At 47.2% G+C, this 21146-nt stretch overlaps 1 protein-coding gene across 5 annotated transcripts in view; it reads left to right on the top strand.

Moving 5' to 3' along the window:
* LOC140429874 (TBC1 domain family member 15) overlaps positions 1 to 21146 on the top strand; it is a 77875-nt gene that overhangs the window by 25848 nt on the left and 30881 nt on the right. For 2 of the 5 annotated variants that reach the window (XM_072517378.1, XM_072517377.1), the window contains exons 4-7: positions 1225 to 1328; positions 7608 to 7675; positions 12652 to 12798; positions 20771 to 20879. In XM_072517378.1, the coding sequence (XP_072373479.1) occupies positions 1225 to 1328; positions 7608 to 7675; positions 12652 to 12798; positions 20771 to 20879 (428 nt within the window). The remainder of the gene's footprint in view (positions 1 to 1224; positions 1329 to 7607; positions 7676 to 12651; positions 12799 to 20770; positions 20880 to 21146) is intronic. The other 3 variants (XM_072517381.1, XM_072517380.1, XM_072517379.1) reach the window with 2 other exon arrangements.

The following is a 21146-nucleotide window of genomic DNA, read 5'->3' as shown; positions in this document are numbered from 1 at the left end:
CTTCAACATAATGAAACATCCCAAAGCCTTCCATTATATCTCAAAATTTGATGCTGAGTTACACAAGTAGAAAGTAGCTCAAATAGCCAAAGAGTTATGTCTTAAGGAATGTCTTGAAGGGAGAGGGTGAGAGATTTCGGGAGGGAATTCCAGAACTTAGGCTGAAGCTTAAGCCACCAATAATGGAGGAATGAAAATAGGGCATGCTTAAGAGACCGGAATAAGATGAGCATAGAGGTCTCGTAGGATTGTGAGACTGCAGGAGATTGTGGACGTGTAATTGTGACTGGCTGAAATCTAGCCTACACATCTTGCCTGACCCCTGCTGATGTAACACTATTACTTCTAATCACGGAATTTAAAAAAAGAGATCATTTCTCCCATCATGCCGTTGTCATTTCTTTGCAGGAGCTGTCCAATTAAACCCCACTTCTCTGCATTTTCCCCAATTTTCCGACCCTCCCAAGTATTTATCCAGTTTCCCTTCTGAAAGTTGCTGTTGAACCAGCTTCCGCTGCCCCTTCAGGCAGTGCCCTCCAGATGATCATAAGTTGCTGTGTCCAAAAAAAGTAATTCTCTTCGGAAGCTGTGGGAGCAGAAGTAGGCCGTTCAGCCCACCGAGTCTGCGCTCACAGTCAATGAGATCGTGACTGATCTGATGTGATGATAATCCTCAACTCCACTTTCCTGCCTTATCCCCATAATCGTTGATTCTCTCACTGATTAAAGATCCATCTATCTCAGCCTTGAACATACCTAACGTTCCAGCCTCTACAGCTCTCTGCGGTAAAGAATTCCACAGATTCACTCCCCTCTGAGAGAAGAAATTCCAACTCAACTCTGTCTTAAATGGGTGACCCCCTCACTCTGAGATTACGCCCTCTGGTCCTGGACTCTCCCACAAGGGGAAACAGCCTCTCAATATCTAACCTGCCATTTGATTCCTTTACCAGTTCCTGCAATCTTTGTCCTCTGGTTACCTCGCAGTGGCATCAGTGTCTCCTTACTTAGTCTTGCCAAAACCCTTTATGGTTTTTGCGCCTTTATTAAATCTCCCATGAACCTTCTCTGCCCCGAGGAGAAAAATTCCATTTTCTCCAGTCTGTCAATGTAATGCCTAAATCTTTTGATTCATCAATTCAGTGCAAATCTATGAACAGAAAAATGAGAGTAAACTATTCATGGGATGTATATAGTTGAATGTCTTTTGTGAACTATTCCCAGGTGTATGTGGATCGTCAGCGAATCAATGTACATGAACTGCATGAAGCAATTAGGATCATAGACAAAGATGTACCAAGAACTGAACGAGTCCTAGATTACTATCAGTAAGTGTCCACTTGTTTTTACTAATTGTTTCCAAGTCCTCTCCTCCAGGTAATCTGCCATCTACCCAACAAGGAACAGTGCATCTTTGACTGGGTGTTGTGCAATATTAGTTGGCAATCTGGTTGTGAGAGAACCCTTGGGGATGAGTGACCATAATATTATAGAATTCCTTATCAAGGTGAGTAGTGTGGTAGTAGAATTCCTTGTCAAGGTGCATAGTGAGGTAGTTGAGTCTGCGACCAAGGTCCTGAACCTCAATAATGGTAACTATGATGGTATGAGGCATGAGCTGGCTATGACGGACTGGGAAACATTACTGAAAGGAAGGACAGCGGACAGGCAATGGCAGATATTCAAGGAACGAATAGGTGAACTCCAAAAGTAATTTATTTCTATTTGGTACAAGAGTAGCAAGGAAACTGTGGCCAAACCATGGTTTACAAGGGAAATCAGCGGTAATATTAGATTCAAAGGAGAGGCATACAAATTAGCTAGAAAAACCTATAGAACATACAGTGCAGAAGGAGGCCATTTGGCCCATCGAGTCTGCACTGACCCACTTAAGCTCTCACTTCCCCGTAACCCAATAACCCCTCCTAACCTTTTTGGTCACTAAGGGCAATTTATCATGGCCAAACCACCTAACCTGCACGTCTTTGGACTATGGGAGCACCTGGAGGAGACCCACGCCGACATGGGGAGAACGTGCAGACTCCGCCCAGACAGTGACCCAGCAGAGAATCGAACCTGGGACCCTGGCCCTGTGAAGCCACAGTGCTATCCACTTGTGCTACTGTGGAACAGTTTAATATTCAGCAACGGCAGACCAAGTGATTGATTAAGAAAGGCAAAATACAATTTGAAAGTAAACTAGCGGGGAATAAAAACCGACTAAAAGTTTCTATAGGTGTGTAAAGAAAAGGGATGGCATGGTGGCAGAGTGGTTAGCACTGCTGCCTCACGGCACAGAGGACCCGGGTTCGATCTCGGCCCTGGGTCACTGTCCGTGTGGAGTTTGCACATTCTCTCCGTGTCTGCGTGGGTCTCACCCCCACAACCAAAGATGTGCAGGGTAGGTGGATTGGCCATGCTAAATTACCCCTTAATTGGAAAAAAAGAATTGGGTGCTCCTTTTTAAAAATAAAAACATTTTTTAAAGATAAAGAAAAAACATTGATTAAAAACTAATGTAGGCCCCTTGCAGTCAGAAACAGGGGAATTCATAACATGGAACAAAGAAATGGCTGAGGAACTAAATTCGTACTTTGTTTCTGACTTCACAAAGGAAGACATGAATAATGTACTGGAAGTCTTGAGAAACACAAATTTTAGTGAGGAAAATTTGTACTCTTAAAGAAATGGTTTGGGGGCAATTACTGGGATTGTAGGTGGACAAATCTCCAGGGCCCGATCTTCATCCCAGAGTACTTAAGGAATTGGCCCTAGAAATAATAGATCTATTGGTGGTCATTTTCCAAAGTTCTTTGGACTCTGCCGTGGTTCCTACAGATTGGAGGGTAACGAATGTAACCCTGCTATTCAAAGAGGGAAGTAGACCAGTGAGCCTAACATTGGTATTAGAAAGTTGCTGGAGTCCATTATCAAGGATTTTATAGCACAGCCTTTGGAAAGCAGTGGTGTAGTCAGACAAAGTCAGCATGGATTTATGAATGGAAAATCATGCTGACAAATCTACTGGAATTCTTCCAGTTGACCAGGGAGAACCATTGGATGTGGTTTATTTATACTTTCAGAAGGTTTTTGACAAGGTCTCACATAGCAGATTAATATGTAAAGTTAAAGTGCATGGGATTGTGGATTGTGTCTTGAGATGGATAGAAAGCTGGTTAGCAGACAGGAAGCAAAAAGTTGGAATAAATGGATCTTTTTCTGATTGGCAGGCAGTGACTAGTGGGGTACAGCAGGGATCTGTGCTAGGATCACAACTGTACACATTATATATTAATGATTTGGATGAGGGAACTAAATGTATTATCTCCAAATTTGCAGATGGTACAAAGTTGGGTGGGAGGGTGAGCTGTGAGGAGGATGCAGAGGTGCTTCAGCGGGATTTGGACAGGCTGAGTGAGTGGGCACGGGCATTGCAGATGCAGCATAATGTGGATAAATGTGAGGTTAGCAAAAATAGGAAGGCAAATAACCCCTGGTGACCATGAAACTATTGCCGATTGTCGTAAAAACCCATCTGGTTCACTAATGTCCTTTAGGGAAGGAAATCTGTGACTCTAGACCCACAACAATGTGGTTGACTCAACTGCCCCCTCAAGGTCAAATTGAGATGGGCAATAAATGCTGGCACAGCCTGCGACACGCGTCCCATGAACAAATAAAAATATATATATATTATTTGAATGGTTGTAAATTGAGAGAGGTGGATAATCAGCGAGACCTTGGTGTCCTTGTGCACCAGTCGCTGAAAAGACAGCAGGCAGGTACAGCAGACAGTGAAGAAGACAAATGGTATGTTGGCCTTCATAGCAAGAGGATGTGAGTGTAGGAATAGGGATGTTTTACTGCAATTGTACAGGGCATTGGTAATGCTACACCTGGAGTATTGTGGGCAGTTTTGGTGTCCTTATCTGAGGAAGGATGTTCTTGCTGTGGAGGGAGAGCAGCAAGGGTTTACCAGGCTGATTCCTGGGATGGCGGGACTGTCATGTGAAGAGAGATTAAGTCGGTTAGGATTATATTCATTGGAGTTTAGAAGACTGAGAGGGGATCTTATAGAAACTTACAAAATTCTAACCGGATCAGACAGGGTAGATTGAGAAAGAATGTTCCCGATGGTGGGGGAGTCCAGAACTAGGGATCATAGTTTGAGGATAAGGGCTTTTAGGACTGAGGTGAGGAGAAATTTCTTCACCCAGAGAGTGGTGAATCTGTGGAATTCGCTACCACTGTAAGTAGTTGAGGCCAAAATATTGTGTAATTTCAAGAAGGAATTAGATCTCGCTCTTGGGAAGGGCAGCACGGTGGCGCAGTGGTTAGCCCTGCTGCCTCACGCGCTGAGGACCCGGGTTCGATCCCGGCTCTGGATCACTGTCCGTGTGGAGTTTGCACATTCTCTCCGTGCTTGCGTGAGTTTTCCCCCCCACAACCCAAAGATGAGCAGGCTAGGTGGATTGGCCACATTACGTTGCTCCTTAATTGGAAAAAAAAATGAATTGGGTACTCTAAATTTATTAAATAAAAGACAGAGCTCTTGGGGCTAAAGGGACCAAGTGATATGGTGAGAAGGTGGTATCAGGGTATTCACCTTGATCAGCCATGATCACAATGAATGGGGGAGCAGGCTTGAACGGCCGAATGGCCTGCTCCTGCATCTATTTTCTGTTCCTAAGTTTACCCACACATAGGGACAGGAGTAGCCCCTTCATCGCACAGTGGAGTATCTGCTGATCTGTGACCTAACTCCATATTCCCGCCTTTACCCTGCGTCCCTCAATCCCTTTCGCCAACAGAAATCTCCCAACCTCGGATCTAACATTTGCAATTGACGTAGCGTCAGTTGCAGTGTGAGGAAGACAAACTTCTGCCACCCTTAGACCGTTGGTTTATGTGGCAGCTACCTGACCTCTGCTAAGTGTTTCCAGCATTTTGTGTTCTTATTCCTAATTTACGTAATCCCTCCTTGTAATTCACCTGAGGAAGGAGCAGTGCTCCGAAAGCTAGTGAATCGAAACAAACCTGTTGGACTTTAACCTGGTGTTGTAAGACTTCTCACTGTGCCCACCCCAGTCCAACGTCGTCATCTCCACATCATTCTGGTGAATCTGCGCTGCACTCCCGGTGGCCAGAACTGCTCACAGTACTTTGTTTCAGTGTTACTATCCCAGTTGGTGGTATAACTGGACAGGAAGATCCCAGAATGGAACCCTGGCTCAAAGGACCATGATTTTTTTTTTTTTTTCAATGAAAACGTGGAGGAACAGGGTCGCATTAGTTTTAACAACCAGAGAATAAAACATTTATTAAACATGAAAAGTTCAGCTATAACGCAATATTCCTTTAGTTCCCCCCCAGCTTAGCAAATACACACAGATGTAAAGATTAACGTGGATTACAAAATACATTCTAAACTACAACGGTCTCATTAACACAAAAGTCGCTTTTAAGAAAGGGGACTGGTCAAATACATGGCTGTGAATCCAAATTAGATTTTCCTCCCAATCTCCTTTCTTCCCCCCCCCCCCCCCCAATATAAAAGTTTCTAAACTTCACTCCCAAAAGCATGCCTTGAAATATTCTCTCATGATAATGCTTTCCCTTAGCGGTTTGCATTCTGAAATCCGGTCCAGGTTTTATAAATGACACTTTGAAACAAAGCTTCTGCTCCACTTTTAACAGTGAATCCAGTCCAGTATTTCACATCAACCTCTTTAGGATTTCTTTGGCGTGAATGCTGTGCAAACTGCTCGCAATTGCTTTCACTCTCGCTTCCCAGACTAGTACAATGGCATCCGACACTTGCGTTACCTTGGAAGGCTGCTGTCCCACTTTAAATCTGGTTACTGCAATTATCTCTTTAACTCAGAACACTTTGTTCACTCTTCATTGAATTCTTCTGAACAATACCTTGGTCGCTGTTCACTTAGCACCAGTCGTCTTACACACTCTTTCTGTCTCAATTCCCTGGTTACCTGGACTGTAACTTGAACTTTGGAAAGCCTGCCTTGAAAAATGATTTGGAGGAAAATGTAACTGGTCTGATTAGTAAGTTTGCGGACGACACAAAGGTTGGTGGAATTGCGGATAGCGATGAGGACTGTCAGAGGATACAGCAGGATTTAGATCGTTTGGAGACTTGGGCGGCGAGATGGCAGATGGAGTTTAATCCAGACAAATGTGAGGTAATGCATTTTGGAAAGTCTAATACAGGTAGGGAATATACAGTGAATGGTAGAACCCTCAAGAGTATTGACAGTCAGAGGGATCTTAGCGTACAGGTCCACAGGTCACTGAAAGGGGCAACACAGGTGGAGAAGGTAGTCAAGAAGGCATATGGCGTGCTTGCCTTCATTGGCCGGGGCATTGAGAATAAAAATTGGCAAGTCATGTTGCAGCTGTATAGAACCTTACTTAGGCCACACTTGGAGTATAGTGTTCAATTCTGGTCGCCACACTACCAGAAGGATGTGGAGGCTTTAGAGAAGGTGCAGAAGAGATTTACCAGGATGTTGCCTGGTATGGAGAGCATTAGCTATGAGGGGAGGTTGAATAAACTTGGTTTGTTCTCACTGGAACGAAGGAGGTTGAGGGGCGACCTGATAGAGGTCTACAAAATTATGAGGGGCATAGACAGAGTGGATAGTCAGAGACTTTTTCCCAGGGTAGAGGGATCAATTACTAGGGGGCACAGGTTTAAGGTGCGAGGGGCAAGGTTTAGACGAGATGTACAAGGTAAGTCTTTTACACAGAGGGTAGTGGGTGCCTGGAACTCGCTGCCGGAGGAGGTGGTGGAAGCAGGGATGATAGTGACGTTTAAGGGGCATCTTGACAAATACATGAATAGGATGGGAATAGAGGGATACGGACTCCGGAAGTGTAGAAGATTTTAGTTTAGACGGGCAGCATGGTCGACGCAGGCTTGGAGGACCGAAGGGCCTGTTCGTGTGCTGTACTTTTCTTTGTTCTTTGTTTGCCTCTTTGCAGCTCCTTTCCTGTCCAGTCTGTTTTCTGGCAGAGTTGAAAGATGTTCACTCCCCGAGGTCCTGTCTCCAACTTCCCACAAATTCAACTAAAATTTAAAAGCTTCTCTACTTTACAACTGAGCAACATCCACATGCTTATGTCTTTTTTTCATTCTTCATGCACATTCTCCCCGTGTTTGCTTGGGTTTCGGCCCCACGACCCAAAGATGTGCAGGATTGGTGGATTGGCCACGCTAAATTGCCTCTTAATTGGAAAAAAAATGAATTGGGACACTCTAAATTTATATTTTTAAAAATATAATTCTTCATGCTGTAGCCCCCTCTAAGCACAATCGAAACAGAGTTGGTACTTAAACCAACCCCCACAAATGCAAACACTTTTGTCCAGCATGAATCTCTTAACTATATGTTTTACCTTCCAGGCACAGAAACATTAAATTAAACACACTTAAAACTATACCTTATTTCTAGGGTTTACCAATACAAATATAAATCCCTTAGAACTACCTTTTTTCCCCTGACATGTCATTGTAAATTCAGGTTATTCTGTTTCTCTGCCTGGTCTGATTATCTATTTTACAATATAATGCTTGTGTTGTTCCCCAGAAATGAAGGCGTGATCAACTTAATGGTATTGAGAGACATACTCATCACTTTTGCTGCATTTCACCCAGGTAACATAATCATTACATTTGTTCTCCTACTTAGTATTGCTTCTCTAAGTTATTGATAGAGAAAGAAAGGCCTGCATTTATGTTGCACCTTTCATGACCTCAGGACGCCCAAAAGTACTTAACAGCCAACAAAAAATGCTTTTGAAGTGTGACTTCTGGTGACGGGGATGTGCTGAATGGATGCAGGGAACAAAGAACAAAGAAAATTACAGCACAGGAACAGGCCCTTCGGCCCTCCCAGCCTGCGCCGATCCAGATCCTTTATCTAAACCTGTCTTCTATTTTCTAAGGATCTACTTCCTTCTGTTCCCTGCCCATTCATATATCTGTCTAGATGCATCTTAAATGATGCTATCGTGCCCGCCTCTACCACCTCCGCTGGCAAAGCGTTTCAGGCACCCACCACCCTCTGCGTAAAAAACTTTCCACGCACATCTCCCTTAAACTTTCCCCCTCTCACCTTGAAATTGTGACCCCTTGTAATTGACACCCCCACTCTTGGGAAAAAGCTTGTTGCTGTCCACCCTGTCCATACCTCTCATAATTTTGTAGACCTCAATCAGGTCCCCCCTCAACCTCCGTCTTTCCAACGAAAACAATCCTAATCTGCTCAACCTTTCTTCATAGCTAGCACCCTCCATACCAGGCAACATCCTGGTGAACCTCCTCTGCACCCTCTCTAAAGCATCCACATCCTTCTGGTAATGTGGCAACCAGAACTGCACGCAGTATTCCAAATGTGGCCTAACCAAAGTCCTATACAACTGTAACATGACCTGCCGACTCTTGTACTCAATACCCCGTCCGATGAAGGCAAGCATGCTGTATGCCTTCTTGACCACTCCTATCGACCTGCGTTGCCACCTTCAGGGTACAATGGACCTGAACTCCCAGATCTCTCTGTACATCAATTTTCCCCAGGACTCTTCCATTGACCGTATAGTCCGCTCTTGAATTAGATCTTCCAAAATGCATCACTTAGCATTTGCCTGGATTGAACGCCATCTGCCATTTCTCTGCCCAACTCACCAATCTATCTATATTTTGCTGTATTCTCTGACAGTCCTCCTCGCTATCTGCAACTCCACCAATCTTAGTATCATCTGCAAACTTGCTAATCAGACCACCTATACCTTCGTCCAGATCATTTATGTATATCACAAACAACAGTGGTCTGAGCACGGATCCCTGTGGAACATCACTAGTCACTTTTCTCCATTTTGAGACACTCCCTCCCACCACTACTCTCTGTCTCCTGTTGCCCAGCCAGTTCTTTATCCATCTAGCTAGTACACCCTGAACCCCATACGACTTCACTTTTTCCATCAACCTGCCATGGGAAACTTTATCAAACGCCTTACTGAAGTCCACGTATATAACATCTACAGCCCTTCCCTCATCAATTAACTTTGTCACTTCCTCAAAGAATTCTATTAGGTTTGTAAGACATGACCTTCCCTGCACAAAACCATGCTGCCTATCACTGATAAGTCTATTTCCTTCCAAATGTGAATAGATCCTATCCCTCAGTATCTTCTCCAACAGTTTGCCTACCACTGACGTCAAGCTCACAGGTCTATAATTCCCTGGATTATCCCTGCTACCTTTCTTAAACAAAGGGACAACATTAGCAATTCTCCAGTCCTCTGGGACCTCACCCATGCTCAAGGATGCTGCAAAGATATCTGTTAGTGCCCCAGCTATTTCGTCCCTCGCTTCCCTCAGTAACCTGGGATAGATCCCATCCGGACCTGGGGACTTGTCCACCTTAATGCCTTTTAGAATACCCAAAACTTCCCCCTTCCTTATGCCGACTTGACCTAGAGTATTTAAACATCCATCCCGAGCCTCAACATCCGCCATGTCTCTCTCCTTGGTGAATACCGATGCAAAGTACTCATTAAGAATCTCACCCATTTCCTCTGACTCCATGCATAAATTCCCTCTTTTGACTTTGAGTGGGCCAATCCTTTCTCTAGTTACCCTCTTGCTCCTTATATACGAATAAAAGGCTTTGGGATTTTCCTTAACCCTGTTAGCCAAAGATATTTCATGACCCCTTTTAGCCCTCTTTATTGCGCATTTGAGATTTGTCCTACTTTCCCGATATTCCTCTAAAGCTTCATCAGTTTTAAGTTGCCCAGATCTTATGTATGCTTCCTTTTTCATCTTAGCTAGTCTCACAATTCCACCCGTCATCCATGGTTCCCTAATCTTGCCATTTCTATCCCTCATTTTCACAGGGACATGTCTGTTCTGCACTCTAATCAACCTTTCCTTAAAAGACTCCCGCAGCATGGTAGCATTGTGGATAGCACAATTGCTGCACAGCTCCAGGGTCCTAGGTTCGATTCCGGCTTGGGTCACTGTCTGTGCGGAGTCTGCACATTGTCCCCATGTGTGCGTGGGTTTCCTCCAGGTGCTCCGGTTTCCTCCCACAGTCCAAAGATGTGAAGGTTAGGTGGATTGGCCATGATAAATTGCCCTTAGTGTCCAAAATTGCCCTTAGTGTTGGGTGGGGTTACTGGGTTATGGGGATAGGGTGGAGGTGTTGACCTTGGGTAGGGTGCTCTTTCCAAGAGCCGGTGCAGACTCGATGGGCCGAATGGCCTCCTTCTGCACTGTAAATTCTATGATTTCAAATGTGGATTTACCCTTAAACAGCTGCCCCCAATCCACATTCCCGAGCTCCTGCCGAATTTTGTTATACTTGGCCTTCCCCCAATTTAGCACTCTTCCTTTAGGACCACTCTCGTCTTTGTCCATGAGTATTCTAAAACGTACGGAATTGTGATCGCTATTCCCAAAGTAATCACTGACTGAAACTTCAACCACCTGGCCGGGATCATTCCCCAATACCAGGTCCAGTATGGCCCCTTCCCGAGTTGGACTATTTACATACTGCTCTAAAAAACACTCCTGGATGCTTCTTAGAAATTCTGCTCCATCTACGCCTCCAACACTACATGAGTCCCATTCAACAGAGGAAGGTGGCTCTCCTCCAGGAACTCAGGAAATCATCATTTTCAGCATGAAAATAGACCATTAAAGCTGCCAAAACCCCTCCAAACCCGCCAAGACCACCACCACTACCCGGAAATAACTCTAGGACCCAAAAAGACGGTAGAATCCGCAAAACCCTGGAGAGGAAGAACGGTATGTCAGCGAGAACGCGGAACGGGTCGGCGCCTACCCCGCCCACGCAGGCTGGGTCGCTGGAGTTTGCACTGGAGTACCCACCGATAAGCGAGTGGGTGGACCTCCTGACTCAGGAGCTACTTTTGAAGTGTAGTCACTGTTGTAATGTAAGGAGCGCAGCAGCCAATATGAGCACAGCAAGACCCCACAATTAGCCTAGCAATAATGACCAGATCATCCGATGTTTGTGATTTTGCCTGAGGGATCGAAGTTGGTCAGTGCACCAGGGAGAACCCCCCTTCTGCTCATCTTCAAATCGTAGTGTGGGATACCTTTTGTCCACCTGAAAGTGTAGATGGCACAGCAGTTAGCACTGCAACCTCGAAGCGCCAGGGGCCCGGGTTCGATTCCGGCCTCGGGTGACTGTATGTGTGAACAAACAAAGAACAAAGAAATGTACAGCACAGGAACAGGCCCTTCGGCCCTCCAAGCCCGTGCCGACCATGCTGCCCGACTAAACTACAATCTTCTACACTTCCTGGGTCCGTATCCCTCTATTCCCATCCTATTCATGTATTTGTCAAGATGCCCCTTAAATGTCACTATCGTCCCTGCTTCCACCACCTCCTCCGGTAGCGAGTTCCAGGCACCCACTACCCTCTGCGTAAAAAACTTGCCTCGTACATCTACTCTAAACCTTGCCCCTCTCACCTTAAACCTATGCCCCCTAGTAATTGACCCCTCTACCCCGGGGAAAAGCCTCTGTCTGTGCCCCTCATAATTTTGTAGACCTCTATCAGGTCGCCCCTCAACCTCCTTTGTTCCAGTGAGAACAAACCGAGTTTATTCAACCGGTCCTCATAGCTAATGCTGTGTCGTTTACACTGTCTCCTCCAGGTGCTCCGGTTTCCTCCCACAATCCAAAGATGTGCAGGTTAGGTGGATTGGCCATGATAAAATTGCCCCTAGAGTCCAGGGATGTGTAGGTTAAATTAAGGGGTTATAGGAATAGGGCAGGGGAAGTGGGCTTGGGTGGAGTGCTATTTCAGAGGGTCAGTGCCGACTCGATGGGCCGAATGCCTCCTTCTGCACTGTAGGGATTCTATGATTCCACGGGCACTGGGATTAACATCTCATCCAAAGTATGGCACTTTAAAAAAAATAATCTTTATTGTCACAAGTAGTACAATGAAGTTACTGTGAAAAGCCCCTAGTCGCCACATTCCGGCGCCTGTTTGGGTACACTTGAGGGAGAATTCAGAATGTCCAAATTACCTAACAAGCACGTCTTTCGGGACTTGTGGGAGGAAACCGGAGCACCAGGAGGAAACCCACACAGACACAGGGAGAACGTGCAGACTCCGCACAGACAGTGACCCCGCTGGGAATCGAACCTGGGACCTCGGCACTGTGAAGCCACAGTGCTAACCACTGTGCTACCGTGCTGCCGTTACTCAGAGGTGGGAGTGCTACCCACTGAACCACGACTAATGATAATAAAAGACTTTATTAAATGCAAACTACAGTCCTGACCGGTTATCAAGGCTTAGGAAATTGCCCTGCCGCTTTTGAGGTTATAATCTCCCCTTTTTCACCTCCTTAAAGGCAACTAGTGATAGGCAATAAATGCCGGCCTTGTTAGTGATGCACACATCCTCTGAATGAATAATAGAATCAGCTGATCTGTCATTCTTATAGTTGCCTTCAAAAAATACCATGTAGTCAATTTATTAAATTAGCATTCATAACTATGGCATTTTTGACCCAAAAATAACTCTTCCGGGTGTGCACAATATGTGTTCCATGAAAAAGAATGTTTTTTTTCCCTGTCTTTTTAGATGTAAGCTACGCTCAAGGCATGAATGACCTTGTTAGTCGCTTCCTGGAGGTGCTGGATTCTGAGGTGGATGCATACTGGTGCTCTACGTTCTACTTCGAGAAAATGTCTTTCGACTTCAAAGAAGAAGGCTTGATAAGGAAAATTAGTAAGTCCTCTTTAGCCGCATGTTGAGATTTGAGCTCTGATCTCTTTCTTTTATGTCTACCCACCTCTCCCCTCCTTTTAAGACTCCTTAGAACATGTCTTTTTGACCAAGCTTCTGGTCATCGGTCCCAATATCTCCTGATGTGGTTGGGTGTCCATTTTGCCTGAAACCACTCCTGTGAGACATTTTGCCCCATTGAAGGTGGCATTTTATTGCAAGTTTTTGTTGGTTCTCTTACAAACCGCTCTCTAGGTGCACAGAGGGCATATGGACATACAAATTAGGAGCTGGAGTAGACCATTCAGCCCCTCAAGATTGCTCTGCCATTCAGTGGGATCATGACCGATCTGATTTCTCCTCAGCTCCACATTCCGCCCACCCCCGATAACCTTTGACTCCCCCGTTAGCCAAGAATCTATCTCCCTCTGCCTTAAAAACTGACCCTGCCTCTACCGCTCTCTGGGTAAGAGAATTCCATAGATTCACGACCCTGGCAATTGTTTGTACTTCCCGGCGTCACGTCAGGCAGGTGTGGCTGCCCCTTATAGAGCCGCTTGTTTAAATCTTGTATCTCACCCAATGCCACTTAGCAACACTCATTACAAGTGTTGCTAGGACCTAGAAACAGGAGGCTGAGGTATGACCTGATAGAGGTCTTCGTACTTATGAAGGGGTTCAATAGGATAAAAGAAGACTTTTCCACACCAGAGCATAACTCTAATAAGGAACGCAGGAGAAATCTGTTTAGAGTGATGAAAATATCAAACCCACTGCCACAGAAGCAGCTGAGGCAAAAAAGTATCGATACATTTAAGGAGAATGTGTTAAGTAAATGAGGGAGAGAGGAACAGTAGAATATGTTGATATATTTGCAACACGGATGGGAGGCCCTTCGAACCACCTTGCATATGTTGGCACTTTGAAAGAGCTATCTATTTAGTTCAACTCCACAATGTCCCCGCTCCTCCCCAACCCAATGTTTTGCCCACATCCAATTTCTTTCTTTTCAAATATTTATCCTGGTCCCTTTCGAATCAAATAATCCCTCCAGTGCAGAAGGAGGCCATCCGGCCCATCGAGTCTGCACCGACCCTTGGACAGGACACCGTACCCAGGCCCACACCGCCACCCTATCCCCGTAACCCTAATATTTTGGACACTTAAGGAGCAATTGTGCACGGCCAATCCACCTAACCTGCACATCTTTGGACTGTGGGAGGAAACCGGAGCACCCGGAGGAAACCCACGCAGACGCGGGGAGAACGTGCAGACTCCACACAGACAGTCCCCCGAGGTTGGAATCGAACCCAGGTCCCTGGCGCTGAGAGTCAGCAGTGCTAACCACCGTGCCACCCTATTGAAGGTCCAATTGAATCAGCCTCCACCGCTCTTGCAGGCAGCGCGTTCCAGATGATCCACATTCAATCTGTAAAAATGAAACTTTTCCCCCTCATCTCTGGTTCCTTCGTTAATTTTCTTAAATCTGTGTCTTCTGTTTATCGACCCTGCGACCAGTGGAAACAGTTCCTCCTCGCTGCCTCAAAAGCCCTGGGTGATTTTGAGAACCTCCGTTAAATCTCCCCTTAACCTTGGAGGGTTGTGGGATCTCAATCATTGAACACAATAGGATCCTGTTTCCTATGGGAAAAACCTCAGCTTCTCCAGTCCCTCCACAAAAACTGAAGTTCCTCCACCCCGACACCATTCTTTTTCCAATTGCACAATGTCTTTGACTTGGTTACCAGTGTGCACTTTATTATTACGTGGCAATGGTCTGACCTGTGGGTTTTCTGTACACTGCTGCTGTTTCACTGTTACAAATGTTGACACTTTGCTGCCATCTCCTGTCCAATAGGTATGCCATGCCGATTTTGTCACTGTTGTTATCTCTGACTATACCCTTGCAATCGAGGCTGCAGAACTAGTGGACAGTAAGGCCTTGGGGACGTTGCAGGAGAGGTTTACTAGAATGGTACCAGGCTTGAGGTAGTTCAGTCACATGGAGGGACTGGAGAAGCTGGGATTGTTCTCCTTGGAGCAGAGGAGATTGTATTGCAGTGTTAATGTAAGTCTACTTGTGACAATAAAAAGATTATTATTATGCCTACACACGGACATAACGAGTTAAGAGCAGGATTAGGCCACTCGGCCCCTCGAGCCTGCCCCGCCGTTCAATAAGGTCCCGGCTAATCTGATTGTAATCTCAACCCCACATTCCTGCCTACCCCAGATAACCTTTCACCCCCTTAAGTTTATCAAGAATCTATCGAGCCCTGCCTTTAAAACGTTCCGAGACTCTGGGCGCGATTCTCCGGCCGCGTTGCGCTCTCGCTCAAGTAGAACGAGGCCGGTGAATAGCGGGAGAGGCCAAAAGCGAGATCCACGCCGGGGGCCAAACAGTTTGCGATGCAACCGGCCCGCTCCCTTAGGCGCAATCGGGATCTCGCCATAGCGTGGCGAGAAACCAATTATCACCACTTAAGTCCCATTTCCACACGATCAACAAGAGCCACCCCATATCCAACAGCCTCCCGTCATTCAGCGGCCTCCCCAGCGAGTGCTCACCTCGGTGCCGATTAGCACTCCTTCTGAAAAACGTGAACCTGGCGAAAGGGCTTCTCTGGGAAGTCGAGGAGGTGAGTAGCCATCTTTGCTCACAGGCAAAGACCCCGGGGGTGCTGGGATTGCCACCCCAGTGCTTGGCGGCGGGGCGGGGGGGGGGACCATCCGCAGGGGTGGGCCGCCATTGGGTTGGAGGCGCTGGAGGGGCAGGCGAGGGCCAATCGCTCGTGGCACCACCATGCCAACCCCTGGATCCCAATCCCATTCCGGGGGCAACCCTTGCCCCTGCCCGTCTGCCCCACCGATCACCCATAACCCCCACCGACTGCTGAGGCCTCTGGCCGTGCGGCTGAAGGCTATTGCTAATGGGGAATCGGCTATCGTGGTTAAGTGAGCACTTGACACAACCAAAGCGGATGCCCGTGGGTAGGCGGGCCATGTAGCATGTGGGAGTCTTTGCCTAGCATCCCAATCACACCTTGATGCTTGAACACTGCACGAGTCAACACCACACACACAGCAGCCAACATCCAAACACCCAGGGGATGGGACACAGCTCTGGGGACGTTTCCACGGACGGAGGGTGGGTGGGTGAGCGCCAGGGTGGGGGGGTGATGCTTGGAGAGATTAGCAAAGGGTCCAGGGGTCATCCTGCATTTGGAAGAAAATGACAGTGGCATCATAATGGTTGTGCAATAAGTTGTAGAGCGGGGCATGTCCCACAGAACCTCATCAAGGTCGGCCTGGTACTGGGTGATATCCCCCAGTAAGGCGGACATTCTGTGAACACCCTCAGCCATGCCGTCACTGCGTAACGTCTTGGACACCTCCATTCATGGTGCCGACGCCGGGCACCAGATGCCTTCTGGAAATTAATGTGAGATTTAATGGGAGTGTACAAACTAATAAAGACTTATGATAAACGTTGGTCAGCGCACACGGGGAAACGTTGTTGCTCTTCTTTGAAATATTGCCATGGGATTTCTTTGCAGCCACCTTAAGGGAGTGACTGGGGCATCCATTTAATGTCTATTTTAGAGGACAGTACCTGTGTCAGTGCAACACTCCCTCAATCCTGCAACGGCAGTGTCAATCTATCGTGTGTGCTGAGGCTTCTGGATCGATGTTACGGAAATAGACGATCTAGGAGACGGCAGCAGTATGATGTTGGATGCTCATCTCGCGATCAAACTTGCAAACAACCTGCCTTAATCTCAGACTGTTACCAGGGAGAAGGGTGGAATTGGGAATCAATAGCTGAGAAATTAAACAATTAGTTAAACTGAGGCTCTTTACTTTGATGGACCTCTGAACCTTGTTCTGTTTAAGAATCTCTAGGATACATGACCAATGTTAGGGAATGATAGGCCCCGTTCCCTCACCCCAGTGTTGGGCCAGAGGTGCTGGTGATGCAGTGCTAATGTTGCTTGTAGCCACCTAACCCATACTGACTAGATCCTTTCCCACTCATCCTCAAACTCCGGTAGTCCGCATTGGAAGGCACAACCCTGGCAAGACATGCTCTTGTGCAGTTGGGTTTTTGGGTCACTTGTTTTATGTCCACTGTTGGATGTCACTCCACCATGCAGCTCCGTCATCTGAAAGGGGTCATGTTGGGAAGGAAAGAACAACGTATCTACCTACGATCTTTAACGTGATGATACATCCCATAGCACGTAACAGGAACGTTATGTAACAAGTCTGATACCACATGAGTTATGAGGTCAGACAACCAAAAGCTTGGCCGAGGAGATAGGTTTGAGGAGTTCCTTCAAGGAGGGAACGAGATAGTGAGGTGGAACGATGTAGAGGGGAAATTCCAGAGCTTGGGCCCGGCAACTGGAGGCACCTCTACCAATGATGGAGCAATTATAGTCGGGAATGCGCAAGAGGCCAGAATTAGACGATGATCACAGATCAAAGGGTGGCGGGGTGGGAGGAGATTACAGAGATGGGGGGGGAAGGGGGCCATGGTGGGATTTGAAAACAAGGATGAGATTTTTAAAATCATGATGTTGCTCGACTGGGAGGCAATGTAGGACAGTGAGCAGAGAGGAGCAGGACTTGCTGCTAATTGTCTCTCTCTCTATGTCACTGTCTCTGTCTCGCTCTCTCTCTGTCTCTCTATCTATCTATCTCTCTCTGTCTCTCTCTGTCTCTGTCTGTCTCTCTTTCTTCTCTCTGTCTCTGTCTCTGTCTCTCTCTCTTTGTCTCTCTCTCTCTCTGTCTCTCTCTCTCTCTCTCTCTCTCTCTCTGTCTCTCTCTTCTCTCTGTCTCTCCTCTCTCTGTGTCTCTCTCTCTTCTCTCTCTCTTCTCTCTCTCTTCTCTCTTCTCTCTCTCTTCTCTCTCTCTCTCTCTTCTCTCTCTCTGTCTCTATCTCTCTCTCTGTCTCTTTCTCTCTCTCTGTCTCTTTCTCTCCCTCTGTCTCTCTCCCCCTCTCTCTCTCTGTCTCTCTTTCTCTGTCTGTCTCTCTGTCTCTCTATCTCTGTCTCCCTCTAACTCTATCTCTATCTCTGTCTCTGAGGGCGATTCTCCGCTCCGCGGACCAAGTGCCCGCGCAGTCGTGAACGCTGTCGCGTTTCACGACAGCGCGATGAGGGCCGATCGGTGGGCCCCAATCGCGGGCCAGACCCCATCGGAGGCTCCACCCTCCCCCCACAGGCCGCCCCCTGAACATTCCCACAGAGTGCCCACCAGCAGCGACCAGGAGTGGACGGCGACCAGGGGTGGACTGCGCCGGCGGGACCGTGTCGGAGCGGCCGCTCTGCCCATCCGTGCCGGAGAATCGCCGCTCACCGTTTGCGGCGATTCGCGCTGCGCTGGTTTCGGTGGGGGGGAGGTGGGGAATCGTGTGCGGGAGTTGGGGCGGCATGGCGCGATTCGCGCAGCGCCCCAGCGATTCTCCCACCCAGCTGGGGGGGGGGGGGGGAATACCGGCCTCTCTCTCTGTCTGTCTGTCTCTCTGTCTCTCTCGCTCTGTCTCTCACGCTCGGTCTCTCTCTCTGTGTCTCTCTCTCTCTGTCTCTGTCTCTCTCTCTCTCTCTGTCTCTCTCTCTCTCTGTGTCTCTCTCTCTCTGTGTCTCTCTCTCTCTCTGTCTCTCTCTCTCTCTGTCTCTCTCTCGCTCTGTCTCTCTCGCTCTGTCTCTCTCGCTCTGTCTCTCTCGCTCTGTCTCTCTCGCTCTGTCTCTCTCGCTCTCTCTCTCTCGGTCTCTCTCTCTCCGTCTCTCTCTCTCTGTCTCTCTCTCTGTCTCTCTCACACACAAACTGAATGTGAATTTCAATTATGTTATGATCACAGCTACCTTTTTTAGGATGACCTCAAGTTTACAGAGGACTGAGAATGGGAGACCCGCTGGGGGCGCATTGGGATGGTTGAGTCTCGAGGTAACACAGGCACGCTCAAGGGTTTCAGCAGCAGACAGGCTAAGTCAGACAATGTTATGGAGGTGGAAAATAAATGATCTTGGAGAGAACACGAACATAAGGTCGGAACCTCTCTCAGGATCAAACATCACAGCGAGGTTGCAAACAGACGGCCTTACTCTCTGGAGGTGATAGCTGAGAAATGAAATGGTTGATTCCAACCCTGGCTTTGGCGTTAACCTGAGGCTAGTTTATTTGATGGCCAGCGCAGGAGTACAACTCCAGTATGTGCACCTAAAGCCCAGGTTGTGTGGTAGCCAGACTCGGAGTGTAAGGTGGTTGAACAGTGGCATTTCGGCACATACAAAAACTGATCAGAACACATGCTCTCAAAAGCGATGCCCTCTTGTGGGTACTAGGACCAATTCAGGAGCAGTCAGCGTGTGCACACAAATTATAGGATTACGTTTTCAACCGATCCACACAGAATCAACAACTTGCATTCGTATAGCGCCTTTAACATCGTAAAATGCTCCCAGGTGCTTCATAGGATTATCAGACAAAGATTTGACACCCAAGCCATGTCAACTAGGATAAAGAGGTAGGTTTTAAACAGCATATTAAAGGAGGCAAGAAATGCTGCAGAGATTTAAGAGAGAATTCCAGAGTTTAGGACTGCAGGCAGCTGAAGGTTCAGCCGCAATGGTGGAGCAATGGAAATTGGGGGCGTCGAAGAGGTCTGAATCCAAATACTGGCTGCACTGCGTGGTGTACGTGAGGCACAGTGGATTGTGATATTTACTATATATAGTTCTGACTATACTCCCAATGGTGGGATTGAGCTCTTAATGGATAAGCGATGATTCATGGTGGTGACCTGTTCCCATTAATGACTATGCTGAGGTCTAATTAAATGTGATGAATAGATTTGAATTTGATTCAGCCCCGGGACTCTCCAACAAAGTCATTGCTTGCTACGTTTCAAGCCAGTGCTGTTAACCGTCAAGCTATCGGTCCAAGAATGGGCGCTACGACAGAAAATAAAACCATGCTGTGGGAGTGGCAGCATGAATGACCTTTTCAGTTCTCTGCCTGAGGTTAGGGGTGTGGGTGAAGAAAGGAGAATTGGTCCTAAATTTAAACTACCATAGATGTCAACCTTTCAGTCGACCTTTGGATCCTTGGAAAAGTTTTCCCAAAACAGGGGCTGCCTTGTACAGTGAATATAAAAGTGAACTGATGGTATAGGTTTTAATAATCTTTATTAGTGTCACAAGTAGGCTTACATTAACACTGCAATGAAGTTAATGTGGAAATCCCCTCGTCGCCACATTCCGGCACCTGTTCGGGTTCACAGAGGGAGAATTCAGAATGTCCAATTCACCTAACAGCGCGTCTTTAGGGACTTTTGGGAGGAAACCGGATCACCTGGAGGAAACCCACGCAGACACGGGGAGAACGTGCAGACTCCGCACAGACTGACCCAAGCCGGGAATCGAACCCGGGACCCTGGCGCAGTGATGAAACCGTGCTAATCACTGTGCTACCGTGCCGCCCGTGGGTTTGAAATACCATCGACGCGTTGAAGGATGGCCGCCATAGCTTTGGGTGAATCAGGAGAAGGTGGGGTGCGCGTCTGATGCTACGAACCGCAGTGGAGGCTCCGTTTTCTTTTTTAAATCCGGGATTCTAAGGGGCCAGAACCTTAAAATTGAAGCTAGGCTATTCACAGGGTGATGTCAGGAAACACTTTACACAAAAGGTTACTGGAAATCTTGAACTCTTTCCGTCTGCCCCTGAAATTGATAGAATTCCATTAGACAAGGAGTATTAAGGGTTACAAAAACGAAGTGGGGGAAATGGAATCAAGATACCTAATGGGCATGATTTAATTGAAGGACAAAGCAGGCTCGAGGGGTTGAATGGTTGATTGACCTCCTCCTGTTCCGTTTAACATAGCTTATCTCCAGAGGGGAGTCTTTCACTTATGAGTTAAGACCTGCTTTTGATGACAACTTCTCAGTTTTAATTTTGTTTGACTGCCAAGTACTTCATGTGTGTCCAGGACTTGAAGAGGAGCTGCTGAAAGAACTGGATTCGCAACTTCACGCTCACCTCCTGCGGGATGGTATGAACGGCCTCACGTTCTGTCACAGGTGAGGTTATGATAGTCACTCATCACCTCCCTCTCCTTTTCTCGCATTAGAGATGCTCACTGATCAGCTGCCTGCTCTTTTTTTATTCCGGTCCTCCGCCTTTCACTCTGCCGAGGTGGGAGTCTGCTTTCTCCACATGGTTTCGAAATGAAAGCCGGCCCCAAACGTGCCTGCTCCCTCAGAAAGACGTCAGCTCCCAGCAAAGCTGCCCCCTCCCGTTCACACGCCAATCTGGTGTTCACACCACGCGAGAGACAGCAGAACAGT

The sequence above is a fragment of the Scyliorhinus torazame genome, chromosome 9 (assembly GCF_047496885.1).
Source record: "Scyliorhinus torazame isolate Kashiwa2021f chromosome 9, sScyTor2.1, whole genome shotgun sequence".
In the NCBI taxonomy this organism is placed as follows: Eukaryota; Metazoa; Chordata; class Chondrichthyes; order Carcharhiniformes; family Scyliorhinidae; genus Scyliorhinus; species Scyliorhinus torazame.
Note: the sequence above shows the minus strand (reverse complement) of the source record. Positions and strands in the feature narration are given on the sequence as shown.